This window comes from Lissotriton vulgaris, chromosome 6 (genome assembly GCF_964263255.1).
Source record: "Lissotriton vulgaris chromosome 6, aLisVul1.2, whole genome shotgun sequence".
NCBI classification, from domain to species: domain Eukaryota; kingdom Metazoa; phylum Chordata; class Amphibia; order Caudata; family Salamandridae; genus Lissotriton; species Lissotriton vulgaris.
Genome location: NC_141694.1, coordinates 272,284,893 through 272,307,890, shown reverse-complemented (window position 1 = coordinate 272,307,890; position 22,998 = coordinate 272,284,893). Strand labels below are relative to the sequence as shown.

Genomic DNA, 22,998 nt, shown 5'->3' with positions numbered 1-22,998 from the left:
AGGCAACAGGCGCTATGGACATAACAGGAAAAATCATTCTCGTTGTGACTGGGTATAACCCCGATATATGTCTGTGCACATTCCTAGAGTCGTCATCACCAAGTTCCTGTGACCCGAAAGACTTCTTGAAAAAAATAAATTGCAACATTTCATGCCCAATACTAGATGGTGAGTATGCAAGAAAGTGTACCTACAGCCACACATGCTACAAGCACATACATATGTGGTGTGTATGTATATCGACATACATACATCTACATATATATACACACACACAGAAAGATAAAACATAACGGGTAACTGTGTTATATGATCCAATATTCCCATCAAGGGGTTAAACTACGAGTGTGAAGGCAGCGAGGTTTGTAAATTTAACCAGAACCAGGAGATGGCAACAAAGAACCATGGGGCATATTACCAAGGGCATTATCGCCGCATTAGCGGGACTTTTTCCCGCTAATGCGGCGATAATTTTATCGCCCTATTACCAAGCTGTCGCTAACACCAGTTAGCGACAGCATGTAGGTGATAGCGGGAATTTAGGGGCCCACTTTGCATGTCAGCGATAATTATCGCTAATGACATGCAAAGTGGGCGTGCCAAGATGTTAGCGACTGAAAACAGTCGCTAACATCTCTAACTCCTATTAACAACTTTTGGAAATATTCGCGCTAAGCGCGAATATCTCCAAAAGCTAACGCCTGCTAAAAGCAGTTCTTAGCTATGTTATCCAATGGAAGGTGGATAACATGGCTAAGAGCATTGTCACGATAATGCATGAATATCGCTGATTTTTCAGCGATATTCATGCATTTTGCAGGATTTTTACCACTTTTGAGATAAACCTTGATAATATCAAGGTATCTCAGCGGTAAAAATCCTCGGTGCTCGGCAATATTTTTTTCCCGCTAACCAAGCAATAGCGATAGTTATCGCTATTGCTTGGTAATATGCCCCCATATAACAACATAACCAGTGATTTAGGTTTATTTCTGGGTAGTTAGCTGCACTTTGAGGAGGACAGCCCTTTCACGCGAATATCTAAACATTTCAATTCCGATCAGCGCCAATTTTCAGCTGCATCTTGCAGAGAACTTCAACAACCGTTCCCTTCTGCAACAAGGCTGCGATTGTTAAAGCAAGATTTTTTTCTTCTAAAATTACACAATCTTAACAATGTAATTCAGCGCAAGTCTCTTTGTATTAGATAACCAAACTAGTTTAGTGTTTTACTTACTGTTCAAAAAACATTTCCATATTTTAAGGTAAAAAAATCTTCATGCTAACGTTCCCGAAATAAATATGTAATATAAATAAGTGCACAACAGACAACTTTGCGATTTAAGTTTCTGGTGAAACTTACAAACCTCTATCTTTGGCCTGGTGGTTTAGGATGCTACCAAATCATTTATTTGCAATATAGGGCCATACTACACTCTTAAACATAGTGACAAAATTAAACTCCATCCCTTAAAACTCGGCTAAATAAAATCACAAAATCTCTCATTCTTTACCATCAATAAATGCTGTTAAAATCACTCCATTTAAAAATGTTTTTAACACTATGAAAATCTCCACCGTTTCCACTGGAACACAAGATATGCAGAACTTTAAGTTCAAACTTGATGGAAAAAAGCAAAAATTCCTTACCACCAAAATTATTGTAACAAATAAAAACATACATTCGGTAGTGTCACTCTGCAGCTTATAACATGTACACGGTGTGTTGCTTTACCTGGTATATCCGGTAAATCAAGGTGAAATAGGAGCTTATTTGAATCGCAATTTGACACACTGATCTTTCCAGCGTGCCTTCCAAGGGGCAATAAAGATAATCATTGAAACAATAGAAGTGCTTCCCAAACTTGCGGCACCGTTTCAATTCTCCGACACAACTCACAACTCCGAAACGTAAATGTTGCGCGTTTATTTACTGAAAGCTAGGCTCACAAATTACTTTCTCCATCCTTCAGTACCGCAATAGGAGGGGTGTGGAGGGGTCAGGGAAGCCACAGGTGGCCTGGGGAGGGAGAAGTCAACGTGGGTGTTTTGGTAATCAATAGAGGCGCCCGAGAAGGGAATAGAAAAAAAATAAACAAACTAAAGCCAGGGTGCAAGAAGCATAGGCATAGATTGCCATAGGCTCATGTTGTTGGAAGTTTGGGGCATATTATCAAGGGGGTTTATCTCCGCTTTTTTGGCTTTAAAAGCCAAGAAAGCGGAGATAAAATTATCTCCCTATTACCTAGCTGTCGCTAACACCAGTTAGCGACAGCTAGTAGCAGATAGCGACCATCTTGGGCCCCACTTTGCATGTCAGTGATATTCATCACTAATGACATGCAAAGTGGGCGTGCCAAGATGCTAGCGACTGAAAACAGTCGCTAACATCGCTATCTCCTATTACCAACTTTTGGAGATATTCGCGTTAAGCGGGAATACCTCCAAAAGCTAACACCTGCCCTGAGCAGTTCTTAGCCATGTTATCCAATGGGAGGTGGATAACATGGCTAAGAGCATTAGCTCGGTAATGCATGAATATCGCTGACTTTTCAGCGATATTCATGTATTGTGGCGATTTTTATCGCATTTGCGATAAACCGTGGTAATACCAAGGTTTATTTGCGGTAAAAATCGCCGCAGCTCAGCTGTAAATTTTTTTCTCTAACCAAGCAATAGCGATATTTATTGCTATTGCTTGGTAATATGCCCCTTTATTCCTACATAAGGAAGTAAGAGTTGCAGTCAACCAATTAATCAGCATGAGTAATTCATTGATTCATAGCGAGCATGATTAGTACTTCACTCAATTTGATTGTTCACATGTCTACTTAACCATGTAGAAAGAAAGATGTGACTATGTGTTAATGATCTCCAGGTGCCCAGCAGCAGAAACTGGTGTCTTGTGTGTGGAAGGCAAGAATATACAGCTTATGAAAAATTTATTGGTTTCTTTATGAAAGTTTGTAAAAAGCTGATAGTATGTGTGAGGGAGTTTGGATGCACAGTCAGAGAAACATTGGTTTAAAGTACATTTATTATCACAACTTGGAGTTATGATACTCGAAAGACAAAGCTGAAAGGTAAGTGAGTACCAAGCAAACACAAGGAGATGATGGACATAGCGCTGAAACTTTTCAGACACTCACCCCCAGTCACAGATCTGGGTTGAAATCATCATCGTTCTTTAGCTCACTTCGCCACCCCAGTTTAAGCGCAGCCATATGCAAATCAGTCTTAACCCTGTTCCTCTTGGGACCAGTCCAGCCCAAACTACCAAGCAAGGTCTTCCCTGGACCAGAAACAAGTATCCTAGGATCGGTTTTGGGGTAGTACCCCATATCAGCCAGGCTAGCTTGAATCCAGTGGCAAAGTGAGCAAGGGACCCACGTCTTGACATACCCTGCCAACTTAGGGCGAACAAAGCAAACCCAAGGAGATGATAGGGGGAACGCTAAAACTTTTCAGACATTCACCTCTTGTCACAGAACTGTGTTGAATTCATCATCATTCTTTAGCTCACTTCGCCACCCCAGTTCAGACCCAGCCATATGCAAATCAGTCTTGACCCTGGTCATCGTGGAACAGTCCAGCCCAAACTACTTAATGAGTACCAAAACCAAGCTGGAGGAGCACAAATGTAACCAAAATATAAACAATCAAATTTTGGAGTCCATAAAAAATCCAATCCGAATGCAAGCTTCTTTGTTCATCGACCGTGTTCAGTCTCTTTATTGATATGTCTTTTTTCCTGTAAAGGATTACTTCGAATGAATACATCAAGAAATAAACCAGCAAATCAATACAGAAAAACTCCACAGCCTACGCGTTTCGTCCTCTGCGGGCCTCATATGGGCTGAAAGAAAAAAGAAGGAAAAACACAATAAACAAATGTCTTACTCCGAAATGTCTTAATGTTACCAATCAACTACATTCGGACATCAATCTTATTGAGTCCAAAAATCCAGAAGCCTGCCTATATACCATTCAGAAGCAAGTGATATTTACATACATATATGACATCATCCTGCCTATTTAACAATCTAATATTCATATGGTTATTCACCACCAACCTGAATACCTAAGAAAAATTAATAGATCACATTCCTGAAAACAGGGGATTGTCAGGTAAAAAACAAAAAATGTCCGCATCCCATGCTCAAGCGATGTTCTTCCCATTAATTTCAAGAGCTGGCGTAACACCAAATAACCTGTCCTATTATTATGTCCCTTCAAGTATATTGTAAGCCATCTTCAACTTACCCAAAATGATTATCGTTTAAAATCTTTAATAATGCGACATGGGTCTTTTTTTACCCCTACCATATGACCATATCTGCAATGGACCCCAAAGAGAGAGCAATTTTCCATACGCTATTACAGCCTATAATCTTATTGGCCAATAACACCACTATAACAAAAACTTCATCTCACCTTATTGTAAGAAATCATAAAATCTTCTTATAAATTCACCAATAGGTCCTGCATCAATGTGCCATCATGAATCTTCGAATTTCAAACAAAAGTTTCAATAATTAAATGCAAAATCCCTGAAAAGAAAATGAAAGGAAATAGTCCTTTTCCATCCCTTAAGTACCTCCAGTTGTCTGGTTCTTATTAGCTTGTGCCTAGTGGTCCGAGTGTATACACTTGTGTACAATACTTGCAGTTCAGTAGATGGCTCTACTTTTAATAGAAACCAAATTCAATGAATGTAGGACTGGGGTAATATAGTAGTAACATCCAGCCTAGAATTTCAGGTAGGCGTACCAGAGCTTGAATTATTGCCTTAATATCTTGTTGTGGAACGAAAAGTTTGACCCCCTGTTAAGTCTAAGCTGATGGGTCTAGAAATGGCTCTTATTTGTTTATGAAGATTATGCCTGTTGAGAAGAATGAAACCAAGTGAGTTGGCACTCTAATTATGAAATTCAGTCATTTTGGAATTGAGGAAGGGAATTGTGTGGTGAGATGAGTAGGAACTCAGCTGTATTGGATTTACATTTGAGGTGACACGCTGTCATCCAAGACTTTATATTACCAAGAGTCAACGTCAATCGGGAGATATTATGAGAGCGAACCATCACCTAGAGCTGAACATATTTATGATAAAATAGGCTATATTCCTTTATGGGATCACACAGACACATTGTTGTAGGAGGGAAAATATTTGTCCAACATTTAGACAACTTTAGACAATCTGCAAACATTCCTGGTGAAAGAGATAGATTACGCTGGTTCGCCTGTTGAAGGACAAGGTCAGCAGTTACCTCTATGGCTAATTTTGTTTGTAGTTGATCTTTAAAGTGATCAGAGGGTTTGTGTTTGCAAATCATGCTGAGGAGTTCAGTCTGGGAGATTTCTTTGAAGTAGACCAGTTGTTAAGTGACTAAACAAAAGAGATAAGAAGAATTTTATTAACATGAGGGGGCCACTTTAGTCTTTCAATTTTTTGCATCAAAGAAACAGGCAAATTCTTTAAGTTTTTATCAGTATCAACTAAGCTGCTTAAACTATATCAGGCATTTTCCTTCAAAACTGTTTTTTGTATTATCTTCTGAGTAAACATTTCAAATTAGATCTGGATAAGTTTTGTTGCTCCAAGTGTTTAGTCAATCTGATAAGTTATTTTCTTATTTAAGTTCCTTGGTACACAGAGAAGCAGCACTTTTGCTCTTCGTTCTTTAATCCTTGAATACAGGACAGTGGTTTGGGATCCTTACCAAGGTGTCACAGAAGTTGTTAGTCATTTAATTAACATCTTAATTATTCTTAGGATAAGGCAGAGGATGAAAATACTTGGAGTTAATCCTTGTATCTTATATTTTCGATAACTCTAGCCTGAGTTTTAGGTCATTTGTGTTTGCTACAAGTTGAAGTTTTGAAGAAGGACAAGTGGAAGTGAATTTAAAGATGATCAGACCAATCAGTTGGAAGAAGGTAATTTACTCTTAGAAAGTTCATTTTGTAGGGTTCAAGTCCACGTTAACATTTTTTAAATGGGTGGTGTTGAAAATTGGGTTAATGTTTGAGGAGAATATAACCCTATTCAAGGAGAAACCACAATTCTTGTCACTGGGAAGTCACATGCAAACCCAAATTAACCTCAGCTTAACCCTCTGGTAGCTTGGAACAGAGCAGTCATGCTTAACTTTAGAGGCAATGTCTAAAGTATTTATGCAGCACTCCAAACAGTAATATGGTGAAAACACAACAGAAGAAAAGTTCCATGCTAATTTCGAAAAGTGAAGCATAATTATTAAATTATTTGACACCAAAACGTCAAAAATTCAATTGGTAGAATCAAAGATATGCAATTTTGAAGATTTAAGTGAAAATAGCACCTAAAAGAATAAAGCGCCAATTTCAGGTTTTCTGATTGCACCAGACTGGGCCAAAGTCAAAAGGTCAGGCTGACTGTGATGGCACACAGGCCAGATATAGGGACCAAATTAGCCCTGCTGAAAAAAGTATGTGAAATCACGTTGTGCAGCGTTGTGAGATCCAACGTGGAGCATGGGTTGCACAGTGGCAGTCCCGATGGGCTGTGATGCAAGTTCCCACATCGAGAGAGGTGATAATAGGGAGCTGCAGGGCTGCGATGCAAGGTAATGCGTCATACAGAGGCCGTTCCGAGGATCTTCTGGGCTGCGATATGAGGTCCTGTGTTGAGGAGGCGTCACGCAGTGGCGGTTCTAAAAAGCTGAGGGATCCTGCATAGAGGATGCGTTGCCGCTGCGGCGGTTCTGATACGGAGCTTCGAGATGATATGTCACACTGCGTCGGTTCTGCTTGAAACACCATTGGGCTGGCAGAGCACTTCAGGCCCACTTCCAGGGCTCCAGAACCGGGGTGACTCTACTCAGGGTGACAGCTGACAAAGTCCTGGTGCTGGGTTCAAGGTGGTTGGAGACTTTTCTGTCCATGAGACTCTGAGCAGGAGGACAGCCATCTAGCACCTGGAGTCACTCTGGTGGTCCTGGGTTCAAGATGCAGGTCCAGTATTTTTCATGCAGGCAGCAGGAGAGCAGAGTATCAGGGCAGCGGAGTAGCAGTCCCTTTTGTAGCAAATCAGCACAGCAGCCCTTTTGAGCCTTCCACAGGTCCATAGGTGTACTGAAGAGTTAGGTGTAAGGGTTCAATAGTTATACTTAGTGCCAGCATTGAAGTAGGCGAAGGTTCTGGAGTCCCAACCCCCTAGGAGTGTTTCTAATTTCCTTCCTTCCTGCCCTGTTCCCCTAGGGGTGACTTGTATGTATTAAAATGAAAGGTGTAGGCCTGGCAAAATAAACATTTTGCCAGGCCTACACCTTTCATTTTAATTTTAGTTTCATACTGACGCACAGGCTACACTGTCAAGTCTGAGACATATTTGAAATGGCTACTTAAGTGCATGGCACAATCAGTGCTGTAGTCCCACGAGTAGCATTTAATTTACTGCCCCAGATACGGGCAGCACAACTTTATTAGGGACTTATAAATATAAATACATTAAATGTGCAGATTGGGTGTAAGTCAATGTTACCATGTTTCATGGAGTCAGCACAAAAACTTTAGCAGTTAGCAGTGGTTAAATGCATAGAGTCCTAAGGCCAACAAAAATGAGATCAGCAAAAATGGAGGAGTAGGGCAAAATGTTTGGGGGAAGACCACTCTAAGGATAACAGGTCTAACTGGTGGGTTTAGGGGATTTCATTCTCAAGCAAAAAAGAGGATGGCTACTGGTAAGGGTTTCCCGACTGCAGGTTGAAGTCACTGATAAACATTTGGTTGGCATTTTAATATATTGAGATGTTAGTGAAATGAGTAATAACTTCAAATACATGATGGCAAGGATCCTGAACCACTTTGCACTATTCAAGTAGGAAAGAACCTGAAGTAAAGGTCTGCTCCCTGGTATATCAGGAACATAATTAAGAAAAAAACGTTCTAGACTGACAAAATACTCTTGGGGCTGAAGATGACCCATTTGAGGTTCTTATTCCACTTAGCATGAAATTAAAGTGTAGCATTTACCACAAATGCAATTTGTGCATCATTCTGAATGCCCATCCTCAAAATGGTGGACAATGTGCTATGTGTAAATGCCTCCCTGTTCCAAGTTGAACAAACTCAGTTTTCATGGAGTCGTTCTGACTGACTTTACCATGTGAAATTCTTGCAGGTTAGTGCCTAAGTTAGCATCCTAATTTGTTCACAAAGCATGATGCACACAAACATATAAAGAAGAGTTCTAAGCTTAAACCTCTTTTGTACCTCATTCTTCCTTGAAAGAAATGTCTAAATGATGGGACCATTTCTCGACACCCTATTCTATATAGTTCTGTCTCTTCCTAGCTGCTTGATGATTGATAACTATTCTCTTTAAGGCACTCCATCACTTATCTCAGTTTCAGGTCCTACAGTTCTTGCCCTTTATCATGACCACTCTTCTGTTGTGATGAGCTCTGGCTAGTTTTCCTTTAAGCGACTCATAGCACTTTTGCTTTCATTGTACAAATACTTTGATCATTGGTCTTAGCCTTTGAAATTGGGGGACAGATTTACTAAGAATGTATGCAACACAGTGCAGCAAGGCAAGTTGCTATGCTGCCTTGAGTAAATGGAAGAGATATGGTGCTCTTCAGCTCTCTTCCAGCGCTGGCACAATTGTGGCTGCCTAGCACCAATGCAGGTACCGTTGGGCCATGCTGCAAGGGTTCCATATGTTATGAACAGGGTTGTTTTTGTGATGGGAGGTACCCCCTTCATGCGCAAAAACAATCCTTAGAGGTATATTTCTCTTTCTATGTGTGCTGCAGAATGCTGCAAACAAAGAAAGAGGAAGTAAAGAGGAGAAATTAAGATATTTCTCCTGGAACACCCATGCTCCACTCATGGAAATCCTACCACTAAGAAATATAAAGTGATACAGCGCAATCCCATGCAAATCAGGCCCTTTTCAATGCAAGGGCGAAGCAAAGGCTTAGTAAATGTGACCTCCTAGATAAAGCTTTCCCTAGCCTTGTTGTGCAGTATATTTGCAAATCATTCTGTGAAATCTCCGCCATTGGTGTTTCCTCGAGTTAATCATTCTTCCAATGGAAGGCCAAGCATTATTTTGAAACGTGTCTCACCAAAGTTCTCATTCTATTTTCCTCTTATACCTCTACAACTATTAGTACGAATTATTATGGTAGGATCTGTTCTCCTCTCGTCAGCGTTTGCCTTACATATTTTATATTTTTGCTATTAATGTTTGAACTTTTCGTTTCATTTGTAAAATCTATCTTTCCATTACTGAAATCTTTAATTCAGTCTTACTCACCCTTCCTACCACTTTGCACGGTTCTTGTCTTAATGTTTAAGGCATATATACCCCAGTGTTTATTTTGTAAGACAGAAAATATGTCGAGTCCTCACCTTAGATGTAAACCTAATAAAACTAGTGCAAATCAGCAAATATGTGTATCAGCCCAATGGTTTTCGTGGCAGACTGTTCCGTTTTCAGGAGGAGTAGAGTAGAGTACAAGTACAAGTAGAGGAGGCTGTTTCAGTCTTTTTGCTGAACACCCCTTGGACGCATGTTTATCAATGGCAGCTACCAGTGGTCTCCCCAATCCTCTGTCAGTGAGTTAAACTCACATTTTTGTCGCAATTTAAGTGCTGGACAAAAGCACCATGTGTCCTTCTTTACTCAACTTTACCCATCCAGAAAACTGCAGCTAAAACGGCGATAATGGGCTTTATAATATGCTCTATGGAATTCCAATTGAAGCCCATGTTAAATGTGAAGGACATCTAACATGGGCTTCAATTGGAGTTCTTAGAGCATATTATCAAGCCCATTATCGCCGTTTTAGCGGCCGTTTTCTGCCGCTAAAACTGCGATAATTTTATTGCCTGTCTTGATAATATGCCCCCAGGTTCCTAGCTTCCATGAGAGTCCATGGCAGCCTTACTATAGCATTTGGTTCCTCTAATCCTTGAGGTCGACATCTAACCCGCATTCCTGTATTCATGCCATGTCATCACCCTGAATACAGGCACAGCTTTTACAAATGTTAGTGTTATGTTCAGTTCTGAATGAGAGTCTTGTAAATTAGCCTGGGGATCAGTTCTCCTCCACGTGATGTGTGTTTATTCTGTAATCCTCTGGAGACCCCTGGTGGTGGGTGGCCATCTATGCAAGTCAGAATGTGTCCCCAAAATTCGTTTTTTCAGTGGGGACTGAGGGGGTTAAACCACTGGGAGCTAAAAACGGGACGTCCTACCATATTTAGGAACATTAATTGACATATGACTAAGTGTGATGAATGTAACACAATAAAACTGACTCTATTTCATGATTTTAAACCTATTGTGAACATATGAGTTGTATGTCACCTACAGCCAATATTCATCAGCTAGTGACGTCTCAAGGGCAGGGGGGAGATGGGGCTTGCGCCTCAGCTGTTTTTGGCCATGTCCCAAACCTGAAAGCACTGCACCTTGCTAACCATATTAATTTGTCAAACTATTTTCCCATGCAAAGAAGGATAGTTAGCTTAAAATGTTTTAATCTAATTTTGTGTGTGTATATATATATATATATATATATATATATATATATATATATATATATGTATATATATATATATATATATATACTCACACGTGCAAAGTCAAATTATCACATTGTAAGCAAGTGTGTGTGTGTGTTTGTGTATATCTGAATATATATATATCATTCTTTCTCTTTCTCTTTCTCTCTCTTTCTCTTTCTCTCTCTCTCTCTCTCTCTCTCTCTCTCTATATATATATATATATATATATATATATATATATATATATATATATATATATATAGATTTATTGCAAAAATCGTTCATAAAGCTCTTCATGTGCTCTCAGGAAGAAAGGAACAAACCACAAATGAAGTTCACAGGTTTAATCCAGTGTGTGGATTAAACCTGTGAACTTCATTTGTAGTTTGTTCCTTTCTTCCTGAGAGTATTACCGGCTTGCTCCTCCGGAATATGCGCCAACCCTCACGGGTCCCAGTATCTCAGAAGGAGCGTCTTGGGGACTGATATATATATATATATATATATATTACCTACTGGCGTTCGCCAGTAGGTATATATAGTTAGGATTTTTTGTCAATGGGATTTTTGAAAATTTTATGTCTAATAACTTTGGCGTTTGTGGACGGAATCGGCTGAAATTTTCAGGAAAATGGCACATTTTGTTTCTGAGCAGCCCCTGAAAATTTGGGGGGGTTTCGTCAAGGGGGGGCCGAGAAAAAAGGGGGGTCCCAAAACGCGTTTTTCCCATGTTAATTTCCATAGGGCCTTTGGCCTCACTTTTAGCTCGAACGGCTGAATGGATTTGCACGAAACTTGGCAAAATTGTAGGGACTGTTAGCCCGATGTGCCTTTGCTAGGTCTCAATATATGTGCTCCAGTGGATTTTGAGAAATTAACGTTCAAAACAAGATATATATCTGTAACAGCGCTCCGGGCTGCGCTCCGGTCCGCTTACTTTTCGCGAAACGGAACTTTGCGATGCGAAGCTGATTGGCTCCCCGGTGTCTGTCAACATTCTAAACAGTCCGGAGCGGCCGCCATCTTATCTCTCGGTAGGATCGAGAGAGAAGAAGAGGTGAAAAACGAAGGGGGAATTTAATGAAAGGGGGCAAGGTATACCCCTCTTGACCCCCTAGGAATGTTGTTGGGGTTATTAAAGGGTCCAGTGGGGAAAATAAAAAAAAAATAATTTTTCACGGTAGAAGCGCTTCACGGGCCGCGAACTGGGCCGCAAACTGGTAGCGAAACGGGAATTCGCCATTTTGTGCTTCGTTTTAATTAAATTACTAGGTATAAGGGGGTGCGGGAGACGTATCCTAATCCCTTATGTTTTCTGAGGGTGGCTGAGGAGGCTCATATATGTTGATACATGTCTTCCAGCGGCTGTGCGTGAGCTTTTTTTTTTTTTGCTGCGTGACGTATGTTAACGTTCGATTCGATGGAAATCAGGAAGTGTTGACCGCCAATTTGTCAGTGCGATAAAATATTTTGTTATAAATGAATCCTTATTGATAAACATTGTCTGCGCCATCTTGCCTTTTTTCCAATGCCACAATTTTGTCGTGCACGGCAGCCATTTTAGATGCCAGGCCGGTCCCAGGCTATCACCTAGCCCTGCGGATGTAGTTTATGGCCCCAGCTGTAGAGAATCGAGACATGCCAACCCTCCCGATTCAGGCGTGAGTCTACTGATTTCAGTGCTAGTCTCCCGCCTCCCGATTTCTGCAAGCAAAAACCCGGGGGCATATTACCAACAACTAGCGATAATTTTTGTCTCTAACTTGTTTAGAGACAAAAATTATCGCCGCACATCGGCGATTTTTATCGCAGATAAACCTTGCTATTAGCAAGGTTTATCGCAAATGCGATAAAAAACGGCCGCAATGCATGAATATCGCTGAAAAGTCAGCGATATTCATGCATTATCGAGCAAATGCTCTTAGCCATGTTATCCACCTCCCATTGGATAACATGGCTAAGAACTGCTCAGGGCAGGTGTTAGCTTTTTGAGATATTCGCGCTTAGCGCGAATATCTCCAAAAGTTGGTAATAGGAGATAGCGATGTTAGGGACTGTTTCCAGTTGCTAACATCTTGGCACGCCCACTTTGCATGTCATTAGTGATAAATATCACTGACATGCAAAGCGGGGCCCAAGATGGTCGCTATCTCCTTTTAGCTGTCACTAACTGGTGTTAGCGACAGCTTGGTAATAGGGAGATAATTTTATCTCCGCTTTCTTGGCTTTTAAAGCCAAAAAAGCGGAGATAAACCCCCTTGATAATATGCCCCACGATTCCTCGAGGGTTTCAGCTGACAAGGCTTGGTATTGTGTTACGTGGTAATTCTTCCAGGAAACGTCAGAGGGTCGATGCAGGGGTTCTAGAAGGGGTGATAAACCATTTAAGCCTCATGAACAAGCGCATGGTCTTTTAAAGATCTGTGAAGTACTCGGGGCGGCGGTGTGTGTGTGTCCTCTTTCAGGAGCAGGCGGAGGGGGGGGGGGGCACTGCCAGCAACTTGCCAGGCCAGGCAGTGTTCAACACTTGCATCACCCTTTCTCTGCCTGCTATTGCGCTCCATGCTTCGGAAAGGTAAGAAAAAGAACGTGCATTTGAGTTTGAAATGTCCGATCCTGTAGCAGTACACTTGCAAAGCCCACACATGACAATAACCCGATTCAAGGCCCAATTCACCCGATTTTTTAAAAATATATAGCACTCCAACAAAGTAGGATTATAAAACTTTATTAACTTTTAAATATAACGAACGGAACAAAAACTGTAACAAACATTTAAACATTTTTGACAAAAAAAAGCAACAATGGTCAGAAGCTGTCTTTTGTGCGAATAGTCCCAAGGCAGCACAACGTGCTGAGTTCTGGACGGCACCCAAGTGATGTCACCTGGGTGCCGCACTGGTTTTTGGGATCCTACAATGCAGCTCAGAAAAACAGCGTGGGGCGTCCCGGGTGGTGTGGGGGGAGGCCTCGTCAGTAGCGGTCTGTTGTGCGAATAGTCCCAAGGCAGCAGAACGCGCTGAGATGTGGGTGGCACCCAGGTGATGTCCAGTAAACTGCCGCACTGGTTTTGGTATCCTACAATGCTGCTCCGAAAATTGGCGTGGGGCGGCCCGGGGGGGGGCGTGGGGGAGGCGGCGTGAACGGGCCTCCCCAGGTGGCGGCCATCCAGCAGAGTTGCGCCCGCTCTTGCGGCTACAGCGTCTCGCTCACCATGTAGTTGAGTTGCTCCCACTCTTGCAGTGCAGCGATAGGCGGGTGCCACAGGACTCTTAAAATGGCGGACGGCTCTTCGGTTTTGGGCCTGGTCCACTAAAATGGCCCTGGGACACCTTGGAACTCGGACGCTTGCCTGCTAGGGCTTGGGCTCCATTCTCGAAAGCGTCCCCTCAGCCGTGAAGATTCTACAAAAGTCTTGGGGGCCCTCGACTCCTGCAGGCTTCCGGTGGGGAGCGGCTGCCATGATTGCTCGCGGAATGACCACGACGGAGCCACGAGATAGTGGTGCTCTCATGCTGACGCCAGCTTCAGTCTGAATCATCCAGAAACAAGGTGGGGCTTTCATCGTTTGGGAAAAAAAAATGTTCTAAACCAATGAAAAGTGTTATTTTTAGGTCATATGACCAAGCCTTCCATCTTTAGGAAACCAAAAAAAAAATGAACCAATGAAAAGTTTTATAAACAAGTCACATGACCTGTTATGCGGTATAGGGCTACAAAAAGCGTAGAAAATCCGTTGGCACGTGAGGCGGCGTCAGTAGCGGACCGGTGTGCGAATAGGCCGAAGGCAGCACAACGCGCCGAGATCCGGATGGCACCGAGTTAGTGTCCAGCAAGTTGCTGCACTGGTGTGGCTATCCTACAATGCTGCGCCGAAAGTCGGCGTGGGGCGCCCCATTGGCCTGTGAGGTCGCGTCAGTCAGTGGGGGCTGTGCGTCTCCCCCAAGATGGAGGCTCCTCGGCTGCAGTGCGGCGCCCCTTATCTTTTCACTCGCCGTCCAACTGAGTTGCGTCCGCACTTGCGGCTACAGTAGGCCGAAGGCAGCACAACGTGCCGAGATCCGGATGGCACCGAGGTGGTGTCCAGCAAATTGCCGTACTGGTGTGGCCATCCTACAATGCTGCGCCGAAAGACGGCGTGTCCAGCTGAGTTTCGGTCACTCTTGCGGTACAGTGACTCGAACGCGCCGAGATCCGGATGGCACCGAGGTTGTGTCCAGCAAGTTGCCGCACTGGTATGGCCATCCTACAATGCTTCGCCGAAAGTCGGCGTGGGGTGCCCCGTTGGCTTATGAGGTGATGTCAGTAGTGGACCGATGTGTGAATAGGTCGGAACCAGCACAAGGCGCCAAGATCCGAATGGCAAGTCCTGGATGTTGAGTGCCATAGTTGAGAGTTCTGAGCAGTGCTTGTAAGACTATCTGAAGCTTATTTGCACCTGCTGCAGCTTCACTATTGCCCGAGGTGGTGTCCAGCAAATTGCCGCACTGGTGTGGCCATCCTACAATGCTGCGCCGAATGACGGCGTGTTCAGCTGAGTTCCGGTCACTTTTGCGGTACAGTGACTCGAACGCGCCGAGATCCGGATGGCACCGAGGTTGTGTCCAGCAAGTTGCCGCACTGGTGTGGCCATCCTACAATGCTGCGCCGAAAGTCGGTGTGGGGTGCCCCGTTGGCTTATGAGGTGATGTCAGTAGTGGACCGATGTGTGAATAGGTCGGAACCAGCACAAGGCGCCAAGATCTGGATGGCAAGTCCTGGATGTTGAGTGCCATCGTTGAGAGTTCTGAGCAGTGCTTGTAAGACTGTCTGAAGCTTATTTGCACCTGCTGCAGCTTCACTATTGCCCTGGTGTGGCCAAAGATCGCCCATGACATAGGCGGCCGGCTCCCGAGGTCCGGCGGAACTTTTTTCCTTTTCCTTTCTGCTTCTTGTCCCACAATCCGTTTCACCTGAAGACACGACCAGGTCCCTGAATGTGTGCAGGGGGACGCTATTGATTGAATGAAAATGGCGGCTTGACACAAAGCTGACTCAAGCGTTGCTGTTGATGCTATACAGACAAAAATTGGTTTTCAGTTTGTACATTCTTCAGGATTTTTTTTTCCATCCAAGGCTGATTGAGAGTTTGTAGAAAAATGGCTTCAGATTTTCCACATATTACTCTTCAACATTCTTCCTAAATGTAACAATGTGAGACTCACTAGGAAAACGGCTGTTTATCTTTCCTTTCAAAATGCTGCCAACAATATTTTCTGAATGGAAGACACCATCTTGTAGCATAAAGGGGCGAAAGGGGTTCTGGTCTGGCCGATGGTTGGTGGAGACATTTTGACTATATCTTGGACCTGCCCGGCCTCGCCCAAAATGGCGCCGGTATAAATGGGACTCGTAACTCCTTGTTGTGTACTGGTTGAACAACCTTGATATCACGAGATATGAATGCAGTTTTGATGCTCATGGCGGGCGGGGACGAGAATTGATTGAATATTTCGACATCCCTATTGATATTAAGTTCTGATGTGTTATTTATTACTGTACTATTGAAAGTTCGAATTAACGTCACCCATGGTACTTGCACGCAAATGTATATCTAGATAACTTTTTTGTAAGTGGCCCTGTCGTATTTTAATTACAAAATGTACGTCCACCGATTCCGCAACTGTTAGACATCTTAGTTCTTGCAACCTAATGGCTCGCTCGTTACGTTCCTCTATAATGTAAATGTCTCCTCATCATATACGATTTCAGTTTGCTCCGTGGCCGGCCCACGTGGTTATAGGCCCGTATTTGTATACTGACATTTTCACAATAAAGATTTTTAAAACAAAACATGGTAGTAGTATTTACATTGGTAAAGTTTTTACTTTTAGTCACTGTTTTCGAATCAGTAAAAGGCAAGTGAAATAAAGCAGTCCAATTACATGACGGATAAAAGGTATAATATGTAGGAACGCAGTAAAGATAAATGGTCAAGGGCAGTTGTGTTTTCCACTCCTGCAACATAAAGTGATCGATAAGAATCTGATAATCAGGCGTATCGGCGACTAAGACAGCAGGCCGAGTCTCTTTTACTCAACGGCTCCGTCATGGAACGAAGAAACGCCCTTTTTCTCGAAAAAGGAATATATTTTACTTGCAGGACAGTTGTAAATTTTCCGGGAAAGTACATTAGCCTGGAATATTATAACATATATGTTTAAAAAAAAATAATGTTCGAAACCAATAAAAAGCGTAATTTTTAGGTCATATGACCAAGCTTTTCATCATTAAAATAACAAAAGTAAAATGAACCAATGAAAAGTTTTATTAACAAGTCACATGACCTGTTATGCTTACGTTACGCGCTGCGCGCCGCGCCCCGGATCACTTCCGGGTGCGCTAACGCGGCGTGTCATATAACGCATTACGCGACAATGTAGGTCAAGAATATAGTCAAAATGTCTCCACCAACCAGCGTTCGGAACACAACCCCTTTCAGCAGTCCAAAAAGTTCTGTTAAATGACAACAGAGGGGACAGGCAACAAGAACCATCAGTCAAAGAGGGGAGGGCAAGTTCTTCTCTACCGGGTCATGTTGGGGCGCTACCGGAACTGATCGAATTGGTAGTCTACAGTGTTTCTGGATGTGTCAGACTAAAGCTGGCGTCAGCATGAGAGCACTACCATCTCGTAGCTCCGTCGTGGCCATTCCACGAGCAGACATGGCAGCCGCTCCCCACCAGAAGCCTGCGGGAGTCGGGGGCCCCCAAGACTTTTGTAGAATCTTCACGGCTGAGGGGACGCTTTCGAGAATGGGACCCAAGCCCTATCAGGGAAGCGTCCGAGTTCCAAGGTGTCCCAGGGCCATTTTAGTGGACCAGGCCCAAAACGAAGAGCCGGCCGCCATTTTGAGAGTCCTGTGGCAGTCGCCTATCGCTGCACCGCAAGAGCGGGAGCAACTCAACTACATGGTGAGCGAGACGCTGTAGTCGCAAGAGCGGGCGGTAAACAGCTGAATGGCGGAAGAGGCACAGTGTAGCAAAAGTGGGCGGAATGGCAACTAAAACGGTAAAGGGGCGCCCCACTACAGCGTGTCTTCAGGTCAAACGGATTGTGGGACAAAGTCCAGAATAGAAGAGTCATCAAAAGGCAAAAAGTTCCGCCGGACCCCGGGAGCCGGCCGCCTATGTCGGGGGCAATCTCAGGCTACACCAGTGCTATAAGACTTGGGGAGGGTGTCGGAGCCAAGCGTCTTCTCCGAGTCCGTGCCATCACACCGCCCCTCGGGGTCCTCCGTCAAGCGGTTTAGGGAGGTACCATATAACATTGTTTTCAAATGCAGTCAGGTCCACAAACGACCCTGAGAATAGTGAAGCTGCAGTAGGTGGAAATAAGCTTCAGACAGTCTTACAAGCACTGCTTTTCTAAACATTTTTTGATTTTTTTGTATTTTTGCACAGTTTTATATATTTTTTTTGTTTTTGATGGAGGGGAAACAACAAAGCACAGGCATTGAAAAAGGCTCAAACTCAGAACTCTGAACTATGGCACCCAACATCCAGGACTTGCCATCCGGATCTTGGCGCCTTGTGCTGCTTCCGACCTATTCACACATCGGTCCACTACTGACATCATCTCATAAACCAACGTAATGTAAATAGTTATTTAATAAAATGTTTTACCCTGTTACTTTGCTGGTGTGTTGTCTATATTTTTAATATTTGCATAGGGTTTGTCGTTATTTTGGGCGGGGTGGGTGACGGAGCCGAGCTGTCTTGCAGCCCTCATGGTGTGGAGCTCAGTTCATCTCACTATTTTCGTATTTCTCATGAAGGGTTGTTCCTAATGTTTCTATTTTAGCGAGGTCAAAAAGAGATCCAATTAGTGGCCTACTGATTTTGCTCGATTACTTTTATTTTTTTACACGATTTTTCACGATTTTTCACTATCTGCAAAGACTAAACAGAGTATTGCGACTTTGTGCTTGTTTGTAAATAGAGAATGAACCAAAGAGAATCAATTGTAAAACAGTAAATTCTTGGATAACAATCAATCAAATGGAGAGACAAGCAGGCACGACGGATTACAACGGGGGTAAAGGCCTGCGTTAACTACTCTTCACTATCTGCAAAGAGAGAGTACTACTAAGAGAAAAGAGGGGAGGGGGGCAGCGTTCAAAGCACATCAGCGTGCATAAACACGAAAAAGTTTTTACCTATCACGTACTTGACATTTTACAGCTTTTGATATTTGCTATTAAAAAACCAATGAAATTCGCTGAAAAAACCATAGGTTATAGGCCATATATAGTTAGGAATTTGCATTTACAAAACCTTGAAAATTCACTGAAAAAACCATTGGTTATAGACCATATATAGTTAGGGATTAGCCTTTTCAAAACCTTATTTTACTCACACAAAACCATTGAAATTTCATATATAGTTAGTTCCACTATCTATATATCGCGCACCCGCAATCCACTGCTGATGATGTCACATATTACATCATTCATGACATGGTTAGTGACATCACTGATGACATCACTGATGACATCTCAAATGACATCACTGATGACATCTCAAATGACATCACTGATGACATCTCAAATGACATCACAGATAAAATCACTGATAACATCTCATTTGACATGACTGATCACATCACTGATGATATCATTCATGTGATAATACCATGAACGTCTTCAGACTCTAATATAACCTTAGATACAATCAGTGTAAACAGACAGTCACAGACTGTCACTCATCCATGGAGTTACTCACACACCTAGTCAGTTATGCAAAAAATCAATCACACCTCCATTTTCTCAACTATACAGTTATACACACCTTACTTATTCAAACATATACTAACACATATTTACTTTACTCTCTTATACAATCCCTGATACATGTTCACAATGATCCATACAGCCACTCACACATTCACTGGCTCTTATGCACAGTTATTTATATATGTCAACTCTCACATGTACTGTGTTTTACATTTGTACTTACTTTGACATGTAGCACTGAGATATCCATTCACTCACTAATACACTCATGCACAGTCAACCGCCCATACAGCTGTTTCCACATGCACTTTTGAACCCATACATATAGTGAATCAACTACTCACACATCTATGTACAGAGTCACACACCTCCCAGCCACCCATACACACACACTCAGTTTCCCATACAAATACTTGGACAACCAATGAATAACCCATACAGTTACTCATATAGCTACTGATCAACATATGCAGCAGTTTGTAGAACAACAGATATAATGATGCACAAATTAAAACAGTTTAGTCACTAACCCATGCACTCAGTGAGACACATTTAATCACTCACTCATACAGTCAGTCATGCACCTACTAAATCCTTCATCCAGACACTTATACATCCACTCATTCTTCAATATGTAAGACATATTTTAACTTTACAGAAACATACAGTCACTGGATGTTGTCATCAGTGATGTCATCAGTGATGTCATTTGAGATGTCATCAGTGATGTCATCAGTGATGTCACTAACCATGTCATGAATGATGTAATATGTGACATCATCAGCAGTGGATTGCGGGTGCGCGATATATAGTTAGTGGAACTAACTATATATGAAATTTCAATGGTTTTGTGTGAGTAAAATAAGGTTTTGAAAAGGCTAATCCCTAACTATATATGGTCTATAACCAATGGTTTTTTCAGTGAATTTTCAAGGTTTTGTAAATGCAAATTCCTAACTATATGTGGCCTATAACCTATGGTTTTTTCAGTGAATATATATATATATATATATATATATATATATATATATATATATATATATATATATATATATATATATATATATATATATATATATATATATTATATTATATTCCGAAACGTGTTGAGCTTCTGTTGTTGCACAGAATAATAAACCATGCACTGTGGGAGTGTGCTGATACTTTTCTTTCACCAGTGGAGGCAAATGATTAGATATTTATAGATGTATCTTATGTAGGTGGCCTCAACAGCTTTATCTGTCGGCCAAAGTGTGACCCAGGCCCATTCACCCACGATTCCCTTCTTGAGACACCTCTGATCAGAGCTAATGTATTACCAGAATATTTGCCTAATGACGCTGAATCCTCACCTCTTTGTCTCTTTCTTCCCAAGGCTATCTATAAAATGGTGGGCACGGTAATAATGATGAAAATGAACGAAGACGGCCTCACGCCCGAGCAGCGGGTGGACAAGATTTTCAGCAAGATGGATAAGAACAAAGACGACCAGATCACATTGGATGAATTCAAAGAGGCTGCCAAGAGCGACCCTTCCATTGTGCTACTGCTGCAGTGTGACATTCAGAAATGAGCCCGCAAAACATGCGTTATGGACTGCACAGAAGTTTCAATGTTCCATTCGGTTTGCAGCTATTTCCACGAAAACAACGACAAACAAACAAAAAAATGCTTGGACTACCTATAAATGGACTTGCTTCTTGTGTTTGAAACACTTGTGTGCATGAGAATGTCATTTGCTACAAAAATTTTAAAGTATATAATATATATATATAAATACATGACGTGTGCAATTTCTTTTCATGAGGACCCTAACCCTCCTGAGCTTGCGCATCAGAAATGTGCTGCATTTAATGATAATATTTATTGTACGGTTTACTGATGCTAGCTGTGTACCTCCTATGCTGTTTAGTGACACTGAATTCCTAAGGTGATGTAACTGTGCACACTAAGCCTCGTTTTCAATTCTGCTGTAAAGTAGTGCAGGACAGACCAGAGGGGATGTTCCTGAGTCTGCTCCCTCATGTGTGCTTGTGTCGTTGGTGAATCTTAAATGTACTTCATTTGCATGCCTTTTAGGTCTGCCTTAAATATTACCTCATTTGCATCCATTCAATCTGGAAAGTTTTATGTCAGAGGAATGCATTATGAACAAACGTCGCCTGTTTAGAAGTCCCTTTGAATCATGTATATACATATATACACTAAAGTACAATTTTATTGGCAGTGTATTGATGTCTGCCTGGATTTTCAAAGCTTCCAAAAAAAAGTTGCAATACAGTATATGTCCCAAAATAAATTATTTATAACATTTGACTTTTTTCCTCAGACAGTTTTATTTCTCATGTATTGCGTGGTGAAGACATGGCTGCGAGTGAATTGGGCAATCACATTAATGTTCCTTGTGCTAATATTTTAAATTATACTGGTGGAGCTTTTTATTAAACCTGCACTATTGAAGTTAGCTTTCTGTGCTATGTTTTAGTCTGGCTCTAGCTAGCTAGCATCAGCCAACAGAATACATCTTATCAACACACAAATATATATTGAGACGGGATTTAGGTTTAGACTCCTTTGGTCAATATTTTGTTTCAGACAATAACCTCCAGCCACTGCTTGATGACAGTGAGTGTTAGCATTTATTTGGTTCAGGCCATAGTAGTAGTTCTCTCTCACCATTATGTTATTGGCAATAATTAGTTTTAATAGACCACCTTAAGACTGATTCCATTTCACTGAGGTGGAGGTGCACTGTTCTTGGGAGCAGGGGGCTGTGGTTGCTAGCTGGGAGCGTGCTGCTAAAGCCGATACCTCCTACTGTGCAACCCATGGGAGTAACTTATCAGGAGGGTTTGAGCCCCCCTTTAATTTCCTGCTGACACAGGCAGTGCTTGGGTGTCAGAACATTTTGATTGGTTTCATGGTATGACATAAATAGCAACAAAACTTCTTCCTAAACAATAATTTGTATCAAGGTAGTACATCCAAAATAGAAACACAATTGTTCCACCAAAAAAATAATTTACAAATTTTATTATCAAAAGATATCAATCATTTTTATATATTAATTTATGTATTTTAATTCATACATATCTGTTATAAAGGAGCGCCACCAACATGATTTCAACCACATAACAAAAAGCAATCAATTAGAAAAAAACATGACACAAGCACAACAATAGAATAATTCACAAGGACAATAATGACACACAAATATATACACACAACAATTGTGATACAATATGAACTCAATATATAAGATATATAAATAAATCAGGTGGAAAAGCGCCGACGAGCCTTTCAGAGTGGAATGTTCACCAACAATCCCTTCATCAGGGCGCAGAGGATACAGCTCATTCAGTGGCCAAAAGGCCATCTGTGTACCATGCACATTTTCCATATATACTGCAGAGGGCTCTGTATCAATACACATTCATTATCATAAAACATTATTCTGGATCAAAAACAGGATGGGCTCAACAAGAGGAAGAATCCCAATGTAACAAGTGATGCACTTCATGTAAGCACACAGCATTATAGTTGATAATACAAAGATTCAATACAGGTGTATGGAATGGAAAGAATCACAGTGGAACTTTCAACAAGATCACATACAGCAGGGCTCACTAACAAGCCCCAACGTGGTCCGAAATTCAAATA

General features: G+C 41.9%; 1 protein-coding gene across 1 annotated transcript in view; it reads left to right on the top strand.

Moving 5' to 3' along the window:
- VSNL1 (visinin like 1) overlaps positions 1–21,654 on the top strand; it is a 510,638-nt gene extending 488,984 nt beyond the window's left edge. Inside the window, exon 4 of the mRNA XM_086926304.1 lies at positions 20,714–21,654. Within this exon, the coding sequence (XP_086782430.1) occupies positions 20,714–20,911 (198 nt within the window). The 3' untranslated portion in view covers positions 20,912–21,654. The remainder of the gene's footprint in view (positions 1–20,713) is intronic.
- Positions 21,655–22,998: the final 1,344 nt, after the last annotated feature.